At 42.3% G+C, this 24,103-nt stretch overlaps 1 protein-coding gene and 1 long non-coding RNA gene across 8 annotated transcripts in view; one reads left to right on the top strand and one right to left on the bottom strand.

Moving 5' to 3' along the window:
• The window catches only part of ATP6V0D2 (ATPase H+ transporting V0 subunit d2), a 53,413-nt gene extending 30,496 nt beyond the window's left edge, over window positions 1–22,917 (top strand). For all 3 annotated transcript variants that reach the window (XM_070221380.1, XM_001488417.5, XM_070221381.1), the window contains 6 exons: window positions 10,724–10,902; window positions 12,281–12,360; window positions 13,767–13,844; window positions 18,865–19,041; window positions 20,245–20,322; window positions 21,907–22,917. In XM_070221380.1, the coding sequence (XP_070077481.1) occupies window positions 10,724–10,902; window positions 12,281–12,360; window positions 13,767–13,844; window positions 18,865–19,041; window positions 20,245–20,322; window positions 21,907–22,068 (754 nt within the window). In that variant the 3' untranslated portion in view covers window positions 22,069–22,917. The remainder of the gene's footprint in view (window positions 1–10,723; window positions 10,903–12,280; window positions 12,361–13,766; window positions 13,845–18,864; window positions 19,042–20,244; window positions 20,323–21,906) is intronic.
• Window positions 10,256–23,794, bottom strand: LOC138915357 (uncharacterized). Of its 5 annotated transcripts, XR_011421184.1 has the most exons (7): window positions 23,536–23,701; window positions 21,756–21,972; window positions 20,992–21,074; window positions 20,745–20,787; window positions 20,397–20,561; window positions 19,603–19,689; window positions 10,256–10,934 (listed from the first exon to the last, which is right to left on the bottom strand). It is a non-coding gene; the product is annotated as an uncharacterized lncRNA (long non-coding RNA). The 5 variants fall into 5 exon arrangements; XR_011421185.1 differs by lacking the exon at window positions 20,745–20,787 and having other exon boundaries at window positions 23,536–23,794; XR_011421186.1 differs by lacking the exon at window positions 20,992–21,074.
• Window positions 23,795–24,103: the final 309 nt, after the last annotated feature.

The following is a 24,103-nucleotide window of genomic DNA, read 5'->3' as shown; positions in this document are numbered from 1 at the left end:
GAAAATTTCACCCCAGGATAAACATAAATACAGAAATTTAGAGAGAGAAAAAAGATATTGCTTCTAGCTGAAGATATTTTTAAAACTTAGTGAAAAGTATAGTGTTTGATTATGGCCTTAAAGGAGAGAAAGATTTCAACTTTCAGCAATTGGTGGGGAAGAGACGCTTTTCTATCCAGAGAAGATGAGGCACAAAGACACCGATGTAGAGAAGGACAAACACGGGTGAGGAATTTTTGATCCAAACAGTTGGGTTAGACCAAGATTGTAGAGAATCCACTAGAGAAAAGAGTTTTCTAAAGATTCCAGAACTACCACGGGTTTGGGAAATGCATAATGATCAGCATTCTTGTTCTAAAATGTGCTATTCTAGGCAATGCTGACTTCTGAGTAATTTGTCAGGATTTTATTTTACTAGAAGGAAAAATAAGTATGACAGCAAAATTAATTGCTTTTTAAAATTATTTTAATTTTCACTTCCTCTATTTAAAAAAAGGGAAACTTCAGGGAAGTAAGAAATTTTACCAAAAATGTCAAATTTCAAAAGGGAGCAAAATGTTTATGGGGACATTCTAAATCTCAACAATCTATTTAGAAAACCAGACTAAATGGCAGGGCTGCCTGATGCGAGCATATCGGGATGGCACTGGATTGAGTAAATCAGGGGTATAACAGAAATGTTTACCAATGTAATCAGGGAAAACATTCATTTGAAAATTAACACATTGGGAAGTACTTCCAACATGGCCCTTATTTTCCATGTCCCAATAAATAACTGTTGAGCCTGTTAAATGTGGATCAGCACCCTTCACTGAGCAATTTCACTGAGGAATGAAATAACTTAAAGTGCACCAGTATATTTCACACACTCTCAATCCTGTCTGTGAGCAGTTAGTCCTGATGGTGCGTCTTGTGTCCCTGTATCATCTGGACGTACAAGTGTGACCTATCAAATGTGTCACAGTTCTGGTCGCCTCAAACGGAGCTGTTGTCGATGAGAACACGATGTCGTGTTGCAGATGAAAGGATGCTAACTCAGCCTCTTCGCTAGAAAGGGATCTGTGACCATCAAGGCCTGATACAGGATGTGGCTCCTGTGATGAAGCCAGATCTTAGTGACAGTGCTTTTCGATAAGGAATCTGTTGTAATCATCGGGTTCACCAAGTTATTTACCATCCACTCACGCCCAAGGGGAGCAGTTCAGACTGAATTTTGAAGAGCCTGCAGCTAGCGAGGGGGTTCAGGCCCTTTTATATATAAGAGCAGTTATTGTTTATGACAACCAGTTCACAAGCGTCATTGCGAGATTAGATTACATTCCCAAAGAGATAACATTAAACTTTTTGAATTGCAGACATCTTAAAGGAAACATCATATGAAATAATGACCAGACAAGGATAGTTCTAGAGTTCCCAGAGGCAGGATAGGATGGTACCAGGTTTTATAAACTAGGTTTAAACCAGACTTGAGAGCTAATATCCCAACAGGTAACACGCTCTATGGTCTTCTGGGTGTTCCAGTTGGTTCCAGTCATCCAAATGACTACCACTCAGCTTCTTGTCTCCACACCACACTCAGATTGATAACCCCTTATCTTCTAAGAGTAATAAGTAAGTTTAGAAGGGATTTTATTATCTAGAACTAAGTGTACAACGACAGAGATGTGTAAATCTCAGGCTTAATAAAAGAATAGAAACATTGCAAATTTTTTGCATTAAAGATTATGTGGCTTCTAATTTTCTGCCCCCATTCCTCCAAAGTCTAGTTTATAGGAAAACATTTTCCTCTAAGAATGTGTGACCCTCCTTCCTTATCGAAGGCACTCTACCAGAGCATTCATATGTGTTACTAATTCTGATGCCAACCATTCAAAGCTGAATTAAGTATTTCCGTTTTAAGACTAAGGAAATGGAGCTCTTTTAAACTGGTTTTTAAGTGACAGAGCTGGGTTGAGAATTAGGCTTATCTGTTTCAAAGCCTGGGCTCCTTGTACTACGACAACTTATGATTTACAGCTTGTTTTCATGTGTGTGATTTGATTTAATTTGCATAGTGACATGTGAAGACAGTGATAGTCTACCCTGACCCACCCCTTGATGCCAGGCTTCTTGAGAAGGATAGTCTATGGTCCTCTGTTTTCTCAGCTGTTTACTCAATCCACATCAGTCTTGTTTCCGACTCCGTCATGCCATCAAAACCACTCTAGCTGCTAAGTCCAATGGATGGTCTGTCAGCCCTCTCATAACTCACCGTGGTATTCACAGTTGCTGATGTCCTTGTCCCTCGCACTCTGTGATGACACTTTCTCTTTGCTCTCCTTTTACCGTTCTGGCCCTTCTTCAGGCTCCCTTGTAATGTCTCCTTCTGCCCCTGAGGTTTTTGGGAGTCTGTCCTATTGTCTCTTTAAAATACGTCCTTTCTTATCAATAATTTTATAGAAACCCACAGCTGGAGAAACAATCAGAAACTACCTGGAAAAAGGCCTTGTATACAACGATGAGAAATTTGTGTTTTATTCTAAAGGCAGAAGGAAGCCATTGACAGTTTTAGGAATGAGAGTAGTGATGCTGCTGATGAAAGTAGAGATTATAGAAGAAAGAGAAAGATTAGGGGCATGTGAGTTTGGAGATAAGTTGATTGAGGCAATTATGAGAAAATCAGGCAGCCATATCCACAAAAAGGAAGTAAGAGAATGTAGATGTGAGGCTGGAGAGAGAGGTTTTGACTGGAGCAGAAGATTTTCAGGTAATCTGCTTCTACATGGTAGAAGAAAGTGTGGCCATGGATGAGGTCTTTGAAATTGACCCTCCTGAGTAAGAACATTAAAATGGAACCCTTGGTTAGTATGTGTGTGTAGGTCTATTTCTTTGCTGTCAGCTTAGAGTGCCTAAAAGAAAAAACACCCTTGTAACAAGCCCACCTATTGCTGAGATCTTGGTTTCTAATATTATTCTCCCATCAAAGGAACCAGCATTCCCTGCAGAAATAGCTGATTCTAGGAATGGGGCAGGAAATATACAAGATGAGCTTGAACTAGCTTGTAGTGTCAGAAAATAAGGAAGTGAAAAAAAAAGAAAACCCACAATGACAAGGGTATGTTAAAGGAACACACGCAGGACCCAACTCCCATCGGCCAAAGCTGGAAGAATTTGAGCAACAAAATAAGGGAAGTTGTATTGAATTATCACCCCAAGTTTAAAGTAAATATCCATGAGTCCGTACTGGTATAAATAAGTGATTGAATAACTTAACAAATGAGGGAGAAGAGACGAATCTTCCTTGCATAATAATTTGTGTAGATACTCAGTCTTCAAGGAGGGCAACCATAAATCCCCACTTCTTAAGCATAGACTGCACGTAGTGGCTTCGTTCCAAAGAGAACAATATGGAAAGAGGGGCAGTAATTTTACAGTGGAGAAGTTGGACAAACACTACCTCAGCCAGGTGACCAGGGTCAGCATCAACAGTCCTGAATTATGCTAATAGTATGTACCTTTGATATGTCGTGATGAAAATGGCTCCTCCTGCTTTTGCTTGGTTTGTGGAGATGCAAAAGTAGTCTGCAGGGGCATTGGGGGGTGGGGGTGCAGTGGGCACAGGGCTCTTCTCCAAGGCCCTAGACTGAGCACCTTCCAGTTCTTGTCTCTGCATCCTTTAGGATTAAGATCCCCCCAATTCCCTTCTCTCCTCCGCTCCTGGGACTGATCATGCACGGCAGCAATGAGTCCCAAAAAGAGAGGAGCTGAGGGGAGGGGCTGAAAAAGTATTCAAGAAATAATGACTGAAAGCTTTCCAAATTTGGCCAATGACACAAACCTGCTGATTCAAGAAGCTAAGTGAACACAAAATAAGAAAAACTCAATGAAATCCAAGCCAAGACACATCATAATCAAAATTCTGAATGACAAGACAAAAGAGTCTTGAAAACTGTGGGAGAGAAATGACACCTTTGGGGAAAAAGCAATTTGACCGATAGTAGGTTTCTCATCAGAAACCATAGAGTTCAGAAGGAAGTGGCATAACGTTTTTGAAGGGCTGAAAGAAAAGGAATGTCAACCCAGCATCCCACGTACAGCGAAAATATCCTTCAGGAGCCAAAGGGAACTCAAAACATTCTCAGATCAATGGAAACTAAGAATTTGTCGTCCTAGACCTACCCCGTAAGAATGGCTAAACAAAGTTCTTGAAGCAGAAAGGAAATGATAAAAGAAGAAATCTTGAAACAACAGGAAAGAGCAACAAAAAAAGGAAAAATATGGGTAAATACAGCAGACTTTCTTCTCTTGAGTTTTCTCAATTATATTTGACAGTCGAAGCAAAAATTACTGTGTTGTCTGATGTGGTCCTCAATGTATGCAGAGGAAATATTTAAGATAATTAAATTTTAAATAGGGAAGGCGAAGGGCCTTAAAAGGAGCTAAGGTTTATACACTTCACTGAAACTGGTACAGTCACCCTGGAAAATAGTTCAGCAGTTTCTTGAAAAACTAAACATACCCTCACCATACAGGTCAGCATTTGCGCTTCTAGGCACTTATCTCAGAGAACTTAAAACTTCCTTCCACAAAAAAACTGACACACAAGTGTCCATAGCAGTTTTTGTTTATAATCATTAAAAACTAGGGGGGGATTCAAATGTCTTTCAACTGGTGAATGGGTGAACAAGCTGTGGAAGATACGTGCCATGTGAAAATACTCACCAAGGAAAAGGACGAGTTATTTACATGTAGCAACTTGTGTGTGTCATATGTATCTCAAGAGCATTAAGCTGAATTAGAATAACCAATTGCAAAATGTCACATAATATACGATTCCAGTTACATGTTATTCACAAAATGGCAAAGTTACAGAACAGATAGTATTTGCCAGGGGTTAGGGGTGGTGGGTGGAAGGGGTGGGTGTGACCATCAGGGGTAGCACATTACAGATCTTCAGATGATACAGTTCTGTATCTTAATTGTGGTGGTAGTTACACAAATCTACACACGGGATAAACTAACACAGAAGTACACACACACCACCAATGTCAGTCTTCTAGTTTTAATATTGTGCTGTACTATGAAAATGTGACCCCTGCTGGAAACTGGATGAAGGGTACACAGGAACCCCTGTGTCATTGTTGAAACTTTTTGTGAATCTATGATTATTCCAAGATGAAAAGCTTTAAAAAATTTATACTGTGTTGTTGTGCCCTTATGATAACAATAGTAATAATAATTCACATAAAGTTTCCTTTAATATCTGAAGCCTATGATCACAGGAAATGAAAACAAATCTATATTCAATTATATATATATACTGAGTTATAGAGAGGCCTAAAAGGCTTTCAACATAGGGGTATAAATGTTACATTAGGGCAAATTTTTGTCAGAGAATTGGAATGGAAATAAGATCCCCCCCCCCCCAAAAAAAAAACCAAGGCATAGCATGATTTCCTTCTGTTTGTGTATTTGAAAATGAATAGAGGTGGTGTCTTAGAGAGCCCAGGCTGCCATAACGAAGTACCATAGATTGGGTGACAAACAACAGGAATTTGTTTCTCACGGTTCTGGAGGTTGAGAAGTCCAAGGCCCCATCTCCAAATACCATCACATTGGGGGTCAGCACTCCAGCATGAATTTAGAGGGAGCAGAATTCGGTCCATAGCAAGTGGATATTCAGATACTTCACTGGATAATTCCATTTGAGTGATTTCGCAGTTCTATTTTGAATATTGACTTCACAGCATAGCAGAAATTATATACTTCACAGTATTTAAACTTATGATGAAAAAATTTACCTATCAACTCAAAATACATGAGGAGTGCATAGTTTAACAATTATTTTACAGAGGTCTGGGTAATAGTCTGCACACTTGCTGCCTTACCCCGCTGGGGAGATCCCTTCCCCCAAAAGTCACTGTAGTTAATTGCCCGACTCCTCACCTTACAGCCCATCCTTGTGTCTGCTCCTGAACCAGCCCAAACTTGACACTTTTCCTGGGAATTTCCCAACTTTGTGGTTGCTTTATCTTGTGTACTTTCTGACCTGTGACTTCTTTTGCTCTAATCCATCAATAAGATTCTATTTGTTTTAGATCTTCAAGAAATTTATTAAAATCTCTGGTCCCTTGGTGTCCCCTCGGTCATGAATGTCTTCTTTTTCATATACCTTGAATATCAAGGTGGTTTGGGAAGAGCCAAATAATGCCAGTATAAGCACAGTCCAAGCTCTGGTGACAAGGCTGAAAGGACGGTGACTCATCCTGTTTTGCTTGTGCCCGCCATCTTGGTAGCTGAGTCTTCTCAAAGGACCTGACATCTATCTTCTGAATTAGCTTCACCAAACTGCATTCTTAGAAGACGTTTCTCTTTTTCTGTCCCGTGCAAGAGTGCTTAGCGAATGACAGTCATTTCTCAGCTATTGCTAATGACACTTAAGTACTTAAAATTTTTATCCAAGGAAAATGGACAGAGTTAGAATTCCTTTAACTCGCCAAATTATGGCTCTAGGTTACTTGACCATTTAACAACTGTTCTGTCAGTCAAGAATTTGATAGTTGTTATGCAGGAAATATATTTGAGCTCCTGTCTAGATCCTTAAAGAAGTTTGGGAGTAAAAGGAGAAAGAACAGCTCTAAGACCCAAAGGAAATGTTAAAATATCATCTGGCTTGAGCTGTTTTATCTGAACCTAACAAGGAGCCAGAGTTTTCGCTTTGGGGTCCCCACTCTGCCTCTCTCCAGTTATGTGACCTGGGACATAGTATGCACACATCTGAGTCTAGTTTCTTTTGTATAAAGTGGTAATAATAAGGATTCGACAGCACTGAATTTTTGTGCATGAGAACACACATATAAGGTTTGGCACAGAGTAAAAACCTCAAAAAGAGGTAGCGTTTTGAAAAATTATTATTTTTACAACCTAAAATTTTTGAAATTGAGTCGTTATTTACTCCATCACATTTTCAGGTGGATTCATGATTTTCACAGATGCCAGTATCAGAGTTATAGAACAAAACATTTAGAAGGGACTAAAAATGAGGATGTTTGTCCAGGCCACAAGTAGAAGGAAAGTTAACCTGACTGAAGGGGCATTCATCCTGGCTCTGTCACTACTTCGGAACACAATTATTTAAAAAGTGAGGAATTTGAACTAGAGGAATACCCAGGTGCCTTTAAGTTCAAAAATTGCTCAAGCAACATCAGCAAAGATTCATTCCTAACACCATACGCATGGCCCTGGAGATCTATGAGGATTACAGTCTGGAGAAAGTGAACTGTCTTCTGGGCATATTGTCCCCCTGCCACCCCAAACAGCCAACTATTATTATATACCTGGTGCATATGTGTGACGGGGTGAGGGAGGGGGCAGAAAAGAGAGACACCCCACTCCTTGCTCCCAGCCATGGGCTAAGCCCTGGGTTCTCACTTCCTTTCCTGAACAACGTTATGAGAACTGGTATCCTCGTCCTACCTTAGAAACAAGGCCGCTTGAATAAGGAGTTGAAACAGAATAGAATCCAATCTCTGTAGCCCCTAGTTTGTGCAATATGGGCCTACCCTCTCCACAGGCATAGGCTTGGGTGTCCCATGGGGGCGAAATCCTCACTTGCAGCATTGACATTGGTCGCCCATCAACACTGTCTAATAGTCCTCTGCGAATTGGGGATGTTGGCAGCTCATACGCTTTTAGATTACAGGGGAGCTGTGGGGAACAATTAAATGTCTGGAGCCTGCTAAGGATTATTAAGTGCTGGCAATTCCCCTCTCAGGTAATAGCTTTAGAGCCATAAAGGGACAGTTAAATAAGCACTTCCATTTTAATATCATTTTCAAGAGATAAAAAGGATTCTAAAATTCCATTATGTCTAAATTTGGTATCGCTCTTTGGGAGGTGAAGAAACTTTATAGACATGTGCTTTTCATAAAGGGATAATTTCCTGCTTCAAAACTTCTTCAGATAGAATTTTTATTGGGGCGAATTGGAGAAGCTCCACAATGAGGGCGAGTCTCCTCTCCAGCTGGAAATGCGTTCTTGCACAGGAAGTCAGTAACCCACGCGGCCAGACTCAAGTGACAGTGCTTTCTAAGCAGCTAAGTTAATTTTTATCCAGTGAAAGGTGTTATTTCTCAAGCCTGGATTGTGACTGTGGTTGAGTCTCATCACTGGCAAACCTAAAGGGCCTGGATTCATCAACGGGCTGTCCCTCTGCTCTTCTGATCTGCAACCTCACCCTCTCAGCTGCCTCTTTGTCCCTCAGCACTTAAAGATGTTCACTTCACTCCCATCTTAAAAAAATAAATACTGGGGCTGGCCCTGTGGCCTAGTGGTTAAGTTTGGTTTGCTCTGCTTTGACAGACTGGGTTCAGTTCCCAGGAGTGGAGCCACACCACCATCAGAGGCCATGCTGTGGTGGTGACCCAAATATAAAACAGAGGAAGACTGGCACAGATGTGAGCTCAGGATGAATCTTCCTCAGCAAAATACGTACATACACACATGCGTGCATACACACATAAATGCATGCATGCATACGTAAATACATGCATGAATGCATACATACATAAACGCATGCACGTATACATAAATACATACATGCATGCATGCTTACTAAAGCTGAAAGACAAAAGCCCCCTCAGCAGCTGGGTGTCCTTATAGTTATCTTCCTTTATCCTCCTTATGCTTATCCTCCTTATAGTTATCCCCTTCTTTGACCGTCAACTTGTAGTTTGAACTTTTTTTTTGAACCTCTTTACTTCCTATTCATTTTAAACACATAGTAATCAGGTTTCTGCCTTTTTCTCCCCTTTCCCTTCCACAAACAAACTCCACCTAAAGTGCTTTCGCTCTGTTCTCAGACGACTTCTCAGCTGCTGCTTCCTGCAGACACTTACTTCATATCTGCCTTGACTTCCCCATGCCCCTTGACACTCTGACCACGCCTTCTGAGAACGCTCCAGAACCTGGTAGGATTCTCTCCCTTGGTTTTCCTCCTGCCATCCTGTTCTTCCTGCTCAGGTTCCATCAAGGCTCTTAAATGTTGGGGTTTCCCTGCGTTCTCAGAGCAGAACTCTCTACTTACACTCTAGGATGTGACTTCAGTCATTCCCAAGACTTCTGCTTCCACCTTTAAACCACCGCTTCCCCACCTCCCAATGCCTCTGGTCCACGTTGTCTTCAGGACTCAGCTTTCTGGGGCCTACTTGGCATCTCCTCTTGGATATCTCCGAGGCATCTTAAACTCACTGTCTCCAAAACATCAGCTCCCACTGCACCTGCTCTACCTCCAACGCTCTCATCTCCGTAAAAGGCTCCACGATCTAAGGTTAAACCTAGAAACCTATGTGTCATCCTTGACAACTAAACTCTTAATGAGGCTTAAGAGAAAGATTCTGGAAGAAGACGGCCTGAGTTTGATTCTCCACTCTCTCACTCGTTAGCTGTGTCATCACGGGCAAGATTTTTACCTCTCTGGGCCTCTGCTTCCTCATTTATAAAATGGAGATGATGATATTACTGTTAATCACCACAGTGTTGTTATTATGATTAAATACGATAACTTTTGTAAGGCCCCTCACTATATAAATGTTTGTTTGCCTGTTCTCCTGTTTCAATCCATAGATCATAATACCCCTTCTGCTTAAAGGCATTCGGTATCCTCCATCGCCCTCAACCTCCACATCCCCGTCTCGTCTTTCACGGCCCTGCAGGCCCAGCCTCCGCCCCACCGCCCTGGCTCAGCCCCAGGCTGAAGAACGTCTTGTGCTCTCGTCTCTGGGGCTTTCACAAGCTCTTCCTTCTGCCTTGAAGACTCTTTCCCCCAGTTCTCAGCGCTTTTGCTGGGACAGCCCCTCCTCATTCTGCAAGTTTCAGCTTGAAGGTCCCTCCCTGGGAAGCCAGCCCCGGGTCCCCACACCAGCCTGTAATTTCCTTTGCAGCGTGTGTGCTTCATTGCAATTTATTGTAAAGGATTCCCTGCCCAGTTCCTCCCTTGAACTGTATTCTCTGTGAAGGAGGGGACTGTGTCTTTTACTTCCCAACCTCATTGCTTGGAATATCCTGGGTGCTGAGCGCACGCGTGAACAAGCACACACACCCAGCATATCCTGGATGGAGCTGACATTGAGGAAAGAAACCACATAAAATATGAACCCATGGACTCCGGGAGTTCTGGAGGGAGAAGGGCTAGAAAGTTCTCTATCTGGTCTTGTAGGAGGAAAAGAATACAGAATGTTTTAATGTTTTAATAAATAAAATATTTAGTATTTTAATATTAAAGTTAATAAATATTTTATTTTTAAATATTTTAAACTTTGATTCCTCAGTGATGGGCTTCGTTGCAGACTGAAATAGTCAGTTTTTAAGGTAGAATGAAACATTCTAAGTCGATGCTTCTCAATTTTTTAAGCCCATCGTCCATTACGGGAAACCGAACAATTTCACACCCTCACCCCCACCCCACCCCATTTGACAGTTACAATGCAGGAGTCAGCCTCTGCATATTCCCAACAATCATTGGTTATTATAACATTGAACATAGTTTTTCAAACTATGATACATCCAGAGAGTCAGGAATTTTACCCCCCACCCCCACATCTCTCAAACACCAGAATTTAAAACAGAAGGAGACTCATGCGTTTCTTTAATGAAAGAGCGTGACCCCGAAAGCATTTTTGTCTGTGGCGTGCTTCCTGTTCTTGGACGCTGGTTTTCCTAACGAGTGGGTCTTCTTCCAAACCAGGTGCAGTTACATGATAGACAACGTGATTCTCCTGATGAACGGGGCACTGCAGAAAAAATCCGTGAAAGAAATTCTGGTGAAGTGCCATCCGCTGGGCCGTTTCACAGAGATGGAAGCCGTCAACATTGCAGAGACCCCCTCCGATCTCTTCAATGCCGTTCTGATCGAAACGCCGTTAGGTATGAACGCATAAGTAATCGTATAGCTGCCTCTGTGTGTGTTATCACAGTAATTAGAACATGTCCATTCAGTTCACGATTTTCTCTGTGAAGACAGTGTCGTGCTACACAGATTCCTAGACATGGAAGGGACTTAAGGAGTCATCTAGTCCAGCACCCTCATTTGTCAGATCAAGACAAATGAAGTAACTGCCCTGGGTCACATATGAACCGTCTGTAGCCAAGAAGGAACTGGGGCTCATCTCTCAACCTCCAAACCCTTGTCTTTGTACCAAGTCATAGCAAATAGATGATAGAACTTGCAATTTCTCAAAAAATTAATTTTCTAGTTTGATTTTATATGATTAGTTCCTTATCCTTTCCTTTTAAACTTCTGTGTAAATAGGGCTACATATAGGAAGCATTTTGTCTGGGGAAGTTGAGGAATGCCATTTTTCTGAGATGCTCAGGAGTGTCTGTCAAATGACCTGGAGCAATGATGAAATGAATGCTAATTTCATTACAATTTGGCACTGACGATAGTTCTAGCATTCAAAATGCTAATGAGGTAGTTTTATATGCCTTATTGTCAGGAAACCTGGATAGTAGCAATTCACCATTGATCATTTGTCAAAATAGTTGCCGCTTAAAACAAATTTTAAAAAGAAAACATTTTTTTGTGTCATCGTTAAGTGTCCGATGCTAAGGGAGTACAGCATGGTGGGAAGAGGGTGAGTCTGGAAGCAGATATCCATGAACACGAAGCCAGGCTCTGCCTGGTCCCAACAGGCTGACTCGGAGCAATTCAGTTCACCTCAGCATCTTTGTTTTAAAAATAATAGTATCTTGGGGCTGGCCCAGTGGTGCAGTGGTTAAGTTCACACGCTCACAAGTTTGGATCCCCGGTGTAGACCTAGCACTGGTCATCAAGCCATGCTGTGGTGTCATCCCACATAAAATAGAGGAAGATTGGCAACAGATGTTAGCTGAGGGCCAATCTTCCTCACAATAAAAATTAAAATTAAAAAAACACTATCTTACTATAATGGAGTTTTGAAAACTAAATACGACACCGTTTTAGTACAACTCAATGCTTGGCACGTAGTAGGTTGCAAATGATAAATGTTACCGTTAGATAAAGGAGAGGGACTTCAAATTCAGCCGTAAAGTGAATAGTTCCAAGATGTTATTGTGAGGATTGAATAAACTGAAGTAGACCCTGTGTTTGGTGTAGGGCTCACACTCCTGTTGTCATCGTTACTGTTGGCCTTCTCGAGTCTGGATGGCCACCCCACGGGGTCCTCGTCTGGGGCGAGCAGAGGTGGTGCATTCAGGAGGCATTCTCTACAGCTGATCACACTTTTGATTTATTTATTTGTATGGTAATTTCTGCTTTCAGCTCCTTTCTTTCAAGACTGTATGTCTGAAAATATTCTCGATGAACTGAATATCGAGTTACTGCGCAATAAACTATACAAGGTAACTGTTTCCCCAAATATTATGGCTTTCTTTATTACCTAATACGTCATAGCCAGAGTTCTTTATTAAACGTTACTGTGCCTGCTGGCTAACTCCTACAATTCTGAAGTTGCGCATACTTGGAATACAACTCTTACAGTCCTGGGCTGTCTTCTAGGTAAATACATGTGTGTCAGCGTCCCCCAGCCAGCAAGATTCTTGAGGGGAGGTAACTCACCTCCTTCTTCTCTGTATCACTAGCTCCTTGCAAGGTGCCTGGAACATAAAAGGTGTCGCCTGGATGGATGGGTGGTGGGTGGATGGGTAGATGAGTGAAGTGAACCCTATCAATCTATCAGCCAGCATACGTAGTGACCCTTCTGTTACGCAGTGTCCATCTCTGCCCTCAACCCTATTAAGAGTCCCTGGACTTCACAGCTGGCCTGTCCACACACTTTTAATCTGTTGTCACTGTGCAGCCTTCCAAGATGACCAACTTGTGGACACTACGTCATAGGTACCACTTCATATAATCTGGCCAACTCTCTGTCTGGATTATGCAGTCACCATTTGAGTGGCTCTATGTGATATGAGCCGAGCAAAGTCAGTCCATTTTCACTCATATAACCATAGCATCTTTGGACAATCTCACAGAGTAACTGAATGAATATCTACCGCCACGCCATCTATATAGCCTGCTATGCTGAAACATATGGTCCTCTTAAAAGCTTTGCATCACAGGCAGTTTTCCTTTTTACAAAGAGACTTATAGGCTTAGAGGAGGCATCTGTGAGAGGTAGCTAACAGAAGGCACTGTTGTAAGCCATTTGCAGGTATTAACTCACTAGACCACCCAGTAAACCTACGTGCTCTCCCCATTCCTCAGATGAGAACACTAACGCACGGAGAGGTAAGATTTACTTGGCGGAAGTCAGTTAGCTAGTAAGTAAGAGAGTTGGGATTCAAACACAGGCAGTCTGACTCCACAGCCCAGACTCTGCCTCTCTCATGTGTCCTCGATGCTCAGAGCTATCCCAGACGGGTCCCCTGAGCACTAAGAGAGACTGAATGTCAGCACAGGACCAAATCTAGACTTACTTGTTCAGCTCACGACAGAGTTTGGCACTCTTCTTAGAACAGCAAGAATTAACCATGGGAAATAATCCAAGAACCACGCAAAAAAGTGCTTATTAAGAAATTATAAGGTAGGATAAGTACAATTCTGTTCTTTTATGGAGTTCTTTTTTTAGGCTGAGCAACATGCTTCAATGTGAAACTTTGAATCAAATTTATTATAAAATGTCTCCTATGGGAGAAGTAATTCAATTTCCATTAAAGCCTTTAATAAGCCATGAAAAGCTGATCTAGAAATTTCCAAAAGGAAAATATACTCATTGTATTGTTTGGTGATCTTTCTTCTTTTTAAGTCTTACCTCGAGGCATTCTATAAGTTCTGTAAGAATCATGGTGATGTCACTGCAGAAATTATGTGTCCCATTCTTGAGGTAAGAAAGAATCTTTGAATTTTTTTATGCCAAATAATGTGTTTACACACTTTTCATTTATATAATCCTACTTAGATTTCTTTATCTTAGAAGCTTCTTTATCGAACAATAAAGTAAGCCATATATTTTATTATATGTATCATTTAATGTCTTCAGTTAAGAGCAGTATTTTCTGTGTTTTCTGCATAGAAGAGCTATTTTGGAATGAGGAAAGAATAACACTTATAAAGTTTGGTCGTGATTGATTCTGATGCAGTGTGAAGACAGTAGATCATAGTTAGTTATCAATGTAGGACACTGGGCAGCTGCTGGACCACAGGTACTCTTAGAATAATCACTCAACTTCCCTCCAGTGAGGGAAGGAACCTGGGGCAGCTGGGAGCCCCCACAACTTCGCACTGAGGTCCACAGTGGGCATTGTTTTCTATATAAGTCCTGAAATAAAGGCCGCCCCAAGCACCCCCTGAGCGTGCCAGCTCTGGGAAGACCCTTTCAGTTGTGACATTCGTAGCTGGTGGGCTCACTTAATCGTGTGTCACATGCCACCGTTGGTTTCTAACTCTAACTGACGTTACACTCTTTCTAGTTCCTCTTCATCTGCATGGATTTCATCTGTGCTCAGAGGTCCTTTGCTTGTAAATGTTGATCTGCGATCTCCACATGAGAGGTTCAGGCCAGAGATCGAAGGATCTGAGGGAGTGCTTTGCACTGCGTGGTTTTGTTTTTGTTTTGGAGGAAGACTGGCCCTGAGCTCACATCCATGCCCATCTTCCTCCACTTTATGTGGGACGCCTGCGACAGCATGGCTTGCCGAGCGGTGCCATGTCCACACCTGGGATCTGAACTGGCGAACCCCAGGCCGCCGAGAAGTGGAACGTGCGCACTTAACCGCTGCGCCACCAGCCTGGCCCCCTGCACTGCATTGTATATAGACAGATCTTTCTTGCTGGCTTCCTAGTCCAGTCGAATTTTTCAAGGAAATACCATTCTGGGCTCAGAAAAGCCCTTGCTTTGGCCTGTGAAACGAAGTTTTATCTAAAGACTGTCTTTAATCATTAGTTTATCTATTAAACTTCACTGGTGAGTAGATGTTTAAATAGTTCAATGACTTCTAATTTCAAGAAAAGCCTGATAAGAACTATAATTTGGGCAAAAAAGGGGGAAAAAACAACCTGATTCCCTTCATCTGCATATATTTTAACCGAAAGTTTTGAAACTGTATATGATAAAATTAGTTCCCCTCAAAACAGCTAATCACTAAAATGTTACAGTTAAAGATACTTTCTTGTCCCCTCTTGAAACTCTTAGAGCCAAAGAAATACTTGAAATAAAAAGTTAACCCTTGGAGAAGTCCAAAAACTGGTTTTTGTCCTTATCAATATTAAACAGAAAGTGGGCATCGATAAATAAATAGCTTTTTTTCATGGTGTCCTTAGTGTCAGAAATTGAGCTGGTCTCTGTCAGACATGGTGATCACATAACAGAAGTTACCTAGGGACCTTACGAAGCTCTCTCCCCTTTGTTTTCATAAAGTTAACTGCTAGCCACAGTACCAGAAGCCACATTAGCTATGGCTCAAAAGTATAGTTTCTACATGGTGTGATTCCTGCGCTTTATGTCCACAAAATATGTGAAATAAGAGTTATGTTAAAACATGTAACCTTACAAAAGATATGCAAGGGCACTATTAATGGCTAGCATTTATTATTGCCAGAGACCATCCTAAGTGCTTTATGTACATGAATTCCCTTGGACTTCAAAAATAGCACAATGAGCTAGGTAGTTTAGTACCTATTTTTCAGAAGGGGCAAGTGAGGCACAGAGAAGGCTAGTAACTTGCCTGATGTCACACAGCTAGTACACGGTAGTTGCAGAATTTGAACCCAGGCAGCCTGGTTCCAGTTCCAATATGTTTATCCACTACGTTATATTACGTCTACATTAAATTCACCGTTCACAGTTCTTGTATAAAAGTAAGTGCTAATTCATAAGCAAGATTGTACTGCATGGGCTATGAAAATCAGAAACAGGTAAGAATTATGTCTTTGATAGATAAGGAGAAGAGATCAGTGGTTACCAGAGGGGAAGGGGGTGGGAGGCAGGGGGAAAGGGGCACGTATATATAGTGACAGATGGAAACTAGACTTTTGGTGGTGAATACGATGCAGTCTATACAGAAGCTGAAATATCGTGATGCACACCTGAAATTCACACAACGTTATAAACCAATGTGACCTCAATAAAATAATTTTAAAAAAAAGAATTATGTCTTTGTAATCCTGGGTGAGGTAAAAAGGAAAGTATAGTATTAAAAGAATTCTTGTCCCGAGAGGTTTTGCTCAAACTGCTCTATTCCCAGTGTTCTCATCACCCCTTCCTATACCCACAATGCTGCCATTTCAGAGTAGATTTTTTTCAAGCTGTGTTAAAAATAAAAATCTATTTAACTATCTTTCTGCGTTTGTATAGAAATATCAGTTACACATGGCATGTAATTATAACGTTTCTAATGATAGGATCAGAAGAGGTTTATGTTTTACGTAATTATATCAGATCATGTAATTGCCTCCCTTTTATGTGAGCAACTGTGGGGCACTTACAGTTTCTAAAGTTCTTCCATGTATATTCTCATTTAATCTCATTCCACGGGAGACTTCAAAAAACTTGATATGGTGGAAGAGAGTATTAATCCAGGCTAGCATGTGAAAATGAGACCTAACTACATGGTTGTAACTGTATCTAAAGAAAAAACTTGACTCATGTTCCAGGCAAATGCAGTAGAGTGTACTGTTTGCCTTTTATCCCTGCTCTTCTGATCGTCTGTAAGGTTAATGAAACAGTGACAAATAAGCGCAGAATGTTTACTCTCCCGAAGTCAGTGCACGAGCCAACAAGGCGGGGCTTGACTCACGGGTGCTCCACTCTCATCCATCGCCGTCCACCCCTCCACCCACTGCTCCCACCAGGTGTCCCCTTCCTCCTGTAAGGGACCGGCAAGCCTGCAAGACCTGATCAGCCCAGCTCTATCGTGAGCAATGATACTGACTTTGAATAGGTCACCAGTACATTGCTATGCTTTGCAACAACGGAAGTTGTGGTTTTATAATGAATGAGTGTTTGCGAGGAGGAGTGAAAGAAAAGACATGGGACATCTGGCATCCACCGTGCAGACAGGATGCGCCTCTGTGAAGGACACAGGGCTTCTGTGAGACTAACCCTGCCCCATTCACTCTCCTCCATAATCAGAGGTGATGCCAAAATGTCTGCCCGGGGATGGCCAAAGACGGCACAGCCGTTTCACAGTTCCAAAATTACAGTGCTTTTCACCAAGAGAATACGCACACGCGCAAGGAGTCTCTAGACTGGAAGAAAGCAGGAAGATAAATATACAGAGAGTTAGAATAAGGGGGAAATTAAAGTATGATAGGGGGTGAAAGGAAATCCTATCCAGTTACAGAGGAAATAAAAGGGCTTCTTATGAGAAAGCTCAAATTTAATGAGACCCTCCAGCGCAGGCAGGATTTCCACCTGGAGAGTTGCGGCACGGAGGACATGCAGACAGGCAAAGGGGAGAAGCGTTAACAGACTGGAAGTTAGAAAGCGCGAGGAGTGTTCAGATGACCCGTTGTATCAATGAAGTAAAATCTGCAAGTCTGGATTTGTTATTAATTAGTCAAAAATAAGCTGATCAAAGGATATTGTAGAGGAATTCATGTCAGCTTTCGTGCATGCGAATAACCTTGGCATCTTGTTAAAATGCAGATTCTGGTTCAGCAGCTCTGGACTGCGGCCTGAGACTCTGCATTTCTAAGAAACTTCCAGGCGATGCCAAAGCTACTGATCCATGAAACGCACCCTGAGTAGCAACATTGTACAGAATATTAGAGAATTTTAAAAGTAGTAGAATCACAGACCTTTCTGTTGGATTCAATAAATAGTTAAGATTTTCCCATGTGTTGGGCACTGGGTATTAAAAAATGAACAATGAACAAGAGAGAAATGATCCCTCAAAGATTTTACAGTGGAGTGGGGGAAAAAAGTCCATGCAGATTTTAAAATACCTTGAGCGAAGGGGGCTTTGGGTAGATAGAGAAGACTTTCCTAGCCCAAGGACACCATGGCAGATTCCCATGACAGGCAGAGGAGCCCACAAAGGACAGACTGAGATGGAACGGTCAGAGCAGGTAGGAGGAGAGCCAAGAGGCAAAAGAAACATGAAGACCACAGGAATAGAAAGAAAGTTCAAGAAAGAGTGAGTGGTTAGAGGAACTAGAGAGGCCTGACCCGCGCCTGGGCACTCAGGTTCCTGGGGGAGTTCAGCACAGAGAAGACAGGCCGTGAGTATATGACCCACCTGGAGGATCATGTGGCCCCACCCCATCATCTTAGAAGTAAAGAAACTGAGGCCCAGAGAGGAAGATAACTTGCCCTGAGCCAAGTAGTTCTTAGCTACAGAGTTGATTTATTGACATCTAACCTAGGACTTTAAAAAAGAAAACCAAAACCATGAACATACAAATAACTGGTACGTAGCACAAAGTTTCGTTATGTGAAACATCATCCTGACATCAACCACCAGAAAGGAATGTAACATGTGTGACATTCGCTTTTGGTTCCAAACACCCCGCCAGGCACTTCCACTCCCTTTCTCTTCTCTCCTGGAATGGACCCCAGTGAGGAGGCCTTATTCCCATTTTTGTGGAAGACACACTTGAGACTGTAGTGGCCTACATGATGGAGACTCATGAGTAGCTAATTGCAGCGTGCCTGGGAGCTAAGGTTTAGTAGGGTTCAAGAGTCCGAGGCCATTGTCACCACTGCATGGTCCTTCCCCAGCAAGCAAGTTAGTGTCACGAGAGGAAACTGAGGGAACATTCATAACACATATCTGTATTATAATTAGGCATAGATCTGGAAAGGAAAGCAAATCACTTCTGAAATGAGTGTGTCCACTTAGGGCTCTGTTTGTAGCATTTGGTAGATGGCTGGCTTTCACTGATGGTGTGTCTTGCAAATTCAGTTTGAGGCTGACAGACGCGCTTTTATCATCACTCTGAACTCATTCGGCACCGAACTGAGCAAAGAGGAGCGCGAGACCCTCTTCCCGACCTGCGGCAAGCTCCACCCGGAGGGGCTGCGCCTGCTGGCCCAGGCCGAAGACTTCGAACAGATGAAGAGAGTGGCTGAGCACTACGGGGTACGTGAGATACCGTGGTCCTGACCACCTTACGCCATGGAAGTTCACAGTCAGATGTACACTACTTATCTAAAGCAGTTTGTATGGTGGAAAGCAGTGTCTCTTTCTGTAACTCTCTCTCCCAAAGAAATCCTTCCAGTTCCTAACTCAAGCTGGTGTTTTTCAAGGTTCCTGCCAAGCAAGTGCTTGTGGAAATCTCCAAGGAGCGGTCATTTGAGCACTTCTTGTGAAGCGCTTGATAAAGCCGGCTCCCAGAGGGACTGGGGCAGTGTTCTGGAAATGTGAGCTCATGCCAAAGTTATGTAAAATAGCCTGACCCGCCATCCTTTCAAGTGCCTGTTGGGTAAACAGGGTTGGGGACAGAATGTCTGCTTCAACTACCAGGGGGAATATGGACCTATTGGTTTATAGCACTCCCTGTGCTCAGCGACCAGAAATAGGGAACGCAGAGGGGTCTGCCATGCGCTTCCCTACCTCCACATCCGATCGCTACTGCAGCTCCTGAAGGTCCCCATCTCAAGGTCACACACCTCATTCCCAATTCCATTCCTCCTGACTTACCGTCAGTAAGGTAATTCCCTCCAGATAACTTTTCCAGGACTGGAATAGCACTCCTTTTGTCTTTCCCTGTGGGTTTCTGAAGCCCTCCTGGAAAGAGAAAAGTCAGCAAATGATGCATAAAGCTTCATAACATCTCATATGTCATTACAAGAGGCTCTTGAGCAGTATTAAATATTAGCATTTGAGCTTCTCCCCAATTTCCACCTCCTCCACACATGAAATTCCATGTGCATTTTATCAGTTGTCATCTCAAAGATCTCATGAGCCCCTGCTGATCCAACCACAAGCATTCGTTGAGACCCGCGTTGTGCCTAGCTGGTCCTGAGAACTGAATGTGGACATGAGCTCCCACAGTGTCCACTGAGAGTGGAATTGCTTTTGTTTCTTGCTGTGTAGGGCAGAATAAGCCAAGAGGCTACTAAACAAGCCAATAGGCTAGAATTTCATCCACGCTGTCTCGTTATTTGGATTTTTTTTGGTATTTCCTCAAGAGGCCAAAGAGCCTATAAAAAACATTCAGGCCTTCCAGATAGACTTTTTAAAATAGATGTACAATTTCTCTATTGCTAGGAAAATAGATTCATATATCTTTATAAGAAATAAGAATTTGTTAAAAAAAAAAAACAATCTTTTGCTTTTAAGGTTTACAAGCCTTTGTTCGAGGCTGTGGGTGACGGCAGTGGGGGAAAGACCTTGGAGGATGTGTTTTATGAGCACGAGGTATGATACAAATGGAAAAGCTGTTAGCTTGCATCCTCTTTTTTTCTAACTCTAGGTTTTAAATATTTTCTTACTTTGGGTTTTCCTTTCACGTTGACCAGGCCAGTTAATTAGGCACATACATAGTCTGACAGTCAGTGGGGTATGAGCATCCCGCCTTGGAGAGCCACAGCTCTGGGGCTCACGTCTGATGGCTTCTGGTGGAATTGTCTTATGCGACAGACATGTGCACGGTGAAGCTGTGGGAGTAACGCAGCTGTTCCATAATTCACTAGAGAAACAGGGCAGGGACATTCCCAGGATCACATATTCACTATCTTCATGGTGCTCACTGTTGGGTGCATCTCACTCCCTAATCCATCCCTTCTTCAAGAAGGAATGATCTATGGTTATATTACATCTCATGGGCAGATAGGAATTACCTGCATGGAAGTCCATCCAGAGATTCTAGGTTATTCTCTTTCCCTAAAAAGGCAGAAGAGTACTTAATCCATTTATAGCCAATTCCTGGGCTCCTGAACTATTCAACAGAAGGAGTTTTTTTTTCAGTTACCAGGTAAGGTCCCCTAAATCTAGAGAATTATTCTAGTATATTCCATTCATGTCCCTAAACCCACTGGCATGTCCATCTCAGTCTGATTGGAACTAACAGAGAACCGTGAAATTTACCCAAACTTTAGGGTCACATGGGCTCCAGAAAGCAGAGTGGGGGTCTTCCTGTTAGGCCCCTCTCGACATGGTCCAACAGCTGTCTAGAAAGAAGTAAAAATGATGCAAGTTATCCCTGTAGTAGGGATGGTTTAAAAAAGCCCACGATTGCATTACTGCTGCAAAGGAGGCTGGTAAGGAAGGCGCTCTGGGCAGGAAAAGTGAGTGTCTGTGCGAGCAGGGACCCTTCCTGACTGCTTTGCTCGAGGTTTTCAGACCTGCATGAGGGACTCAGGACCTTTCTTTTTTTTTTGTTCCAAAATGGAAAAGAATAAAGGAACAGTTCCATTGTAGATTTTACACCAGTTAAAAAAAGTTTTTTTTAATTTTCTTTTAATGATCTACCTTCAGCAGGAAAAAAGCCTTCAACTCTGTGTCAAGTTGCTGCAGAGCACCCTAAGAAAGCTCATAATATCTCCAAGTAATTGGGGCCTGTGCCGTTGCCCTGGGAAGCGATTAGGTAGCATGAAAACCCTTTAAAAGTTTTTCAAGTTGTGACCAAGGAAAAATCCTTTACCTGAATGAGCCAAGCCCACTAGTCTGAAGTCAGATCAATATTGCTACAAAATTACACACGTACCCCAGAGTTGTCCCAGGAATCTTAGTGCTAGCTGTGCTGCTAAGATCTGTCGTCTTGTTGTCTTGTTTTTCTACAAGCTTCCTTTTAACACTACTGTTGTCTGCCTTTATCTGCAGAGTGACACTCTCTCTCTCTTTTGACTTACCGAGTTGAACCGTTTTCCTCTATTGGACCCAATTTGGACATTGTCTACTTAAATATAAATAAGCACAAGCCAGTCTAATATTATTTCGTAAACACCGTGTGCTCCAGATAAGCTGTGGTCCATGCTGTTTTGTTTTGTCTTTCTTCCTCAGGTACAAATGAATGTGCTGGCCTTCAACAGGCAATTCCACTACGGCGTGTTTTACGCGTACACAAAGCTGAAGGAGCAAGAAATGAGAAACATCGTGTGGATTGCAGAGTGCATTTCACAAAGGCATCGAACTAAAATTAACAATTACATTCCAATTTTATAAGCCAGTGAGGGGCCTCCAGTGCAGAACATCGTAAACGTTAAGAAGTTATTGAGGAAAATGGAAGGAATTATGTTTTATTATCTAGGTTATACCAAAATAAGCCACACTGCACCTTCATGAATTGTAGACCCACTGGAAACAGTGAACCAACCCTGAAACAAAGTGTTTGCTTTTCTTCCAGCAGCCTTAGATCTTATTTCCACATTTATGTCTCATTCCTCACCTGGCCTTAGATATTAATTTTAATTAGCCCTATGGTACTTTTTCTATTCTCTTTGGTTGTATTAAAAATCAGATCCAATAGGGGCTGGCCCCGTGGCCGAGTGGTTAAGTCTGTGCGCTCCGCTGCAGGCGGCCCAGTGTTTCGTTGGTTCGAATCCTGGGCACGGACATGGCACTGCTCATCAAACCACGCTGAGGCAGCGTCCCACATACCACAACTAGAAGGACCCACAACGAAGAATATACAACTATGTACTGGGGGGCTTTGGGGAGAAAAAGGAAAAAATAAAATCTTTAAAAAAAAAAAAAAAAAAAAATCAGATCCAATAAATATGTTTTGCTCTTACTTCTCCATAGGCCCAAATACTGAGTGTCTGCTTTACTTTTTAACCGTCTGTTCCTTCCCTAGGACAAAGGAAAAATTCAGACCTGTATGTAGCCAACATGGACCACACGTCTTGGGAAATATTCTATTTTTTTTCTAATGCACTTTGATCTGGATGCAAATAGTGTTAACTTTGTTCTTGAGGTTATCACTTACAACTTGCTTTCTCACAACATTCTTTAAATAAAAGCTATATCTCTTTTTCTTCTGCTCCCTTCTTGCTTTGCCCAAGAAGAAAATAACCCTGGTAATTGTGTTTTATTCATTCAGAAGCGTAAATCACAGATTCGGTTTGCAGGATGTGGCTTCTCTATAAAACTTCAGCAGAATTGGTGCATAGAACTGCCAGGAGAAAGAAAAAGCAGCAAACGCTGCTCAAGTCCTTTCTTTAAAAGTAAAAGAGATTATGGGGCTGGCCCTGTGGCACAGTGATTAAGTTCGGGTTCTCTGCTTTGGCAGCCCGGGGTTCACAGGTTCGGATCCCGGGCATGGACCTAGACACCACTCATCAAGCCATGCTGAGGTGGCTTCCACATACAAAATAGAGGAAGATTAGCACAGATGTTAGCTCGAGGTCAATCTTCCTCACCAAAAAAAATTAAATTAAATTAAAAAAAATAAAAGAGATTCCTTCCTAAATAGAAAATCTGTATTTGCTCTATATATTTTGAAAATTAAACATTTATACATATTTGAAAGTGCTTCAAGTGAGAATATTTACAGAGAATACGGGTATCTAGAATTAGGTGCATAGACCAAGGAATAAATAAAATTTTCTGCAAAACTCCAACTTTTTTGGAGAATATTTTAGTAATTTTAGTGATAGGGATTTTTAAGCCTAAGGAAAAAGAGTGCCTCACCTGTGCTGGAGGCCCAGCCCACACCTGGGTCCTGCTGGCAGCTGAGGGTCGGTGCCATGGAGGGCTACAGTGTAGACTCGTCAGCTGGACCCCAAAAGCCCGCTTCACACGTACACCCCTGGCCTGGAGGACTCCCCCCTGACTTGCTCTGGCGCCACTTGAGAATGCTGTCCTTCGCTCACAGGCCCAGATCAGAAGACTCCTAATGGTTACATTTTAACCTATGCTGTCTTGAGTGGGTGCTTAAGACTTCCGGCTTCTTTAAAGGTTGAGAGGAAAGAAGACAACAGGAAAGAAGCAGCTTAGAGAAAGCCATCGAGACGGTTCTCAGACTAACCCCTTCCCACTCACCTCTGTGTGTAAGGGTGGGGCCCTTCATGGCCACGGGCCACAGGCTGAAGTTGACTTCAAGCCCCCAAATTCTAACCATCATGTGAATGCGGAGACAGGCACTTCCCAATAACCTGCGAGGCAAGCAGAATGTGCCCCTCATGGAGGAGGATGCCCTGGCTGCAGGTTAAAGAACTTGCCTTGAACTTCCATAGCTTGTAAGCATCTGAGCTGGGAT

This window comes from Equus caballus, chromosome 9, assembly GCF_041296265.1.
Source record: "Equus caballus isolate H_3958 breed thoroughbred chromosome 9, TB-T2T, whole genome shotgun sequence".
Taxonomy (NCBI): Eukaryota; Metazoa; Chordata; class Mammalia; order Perissodactyla; family Equidae; genus Equus; species Equus caballus.
This window is presented reverse-complemented; position numbering and strand designations above follow the sequence as displayed.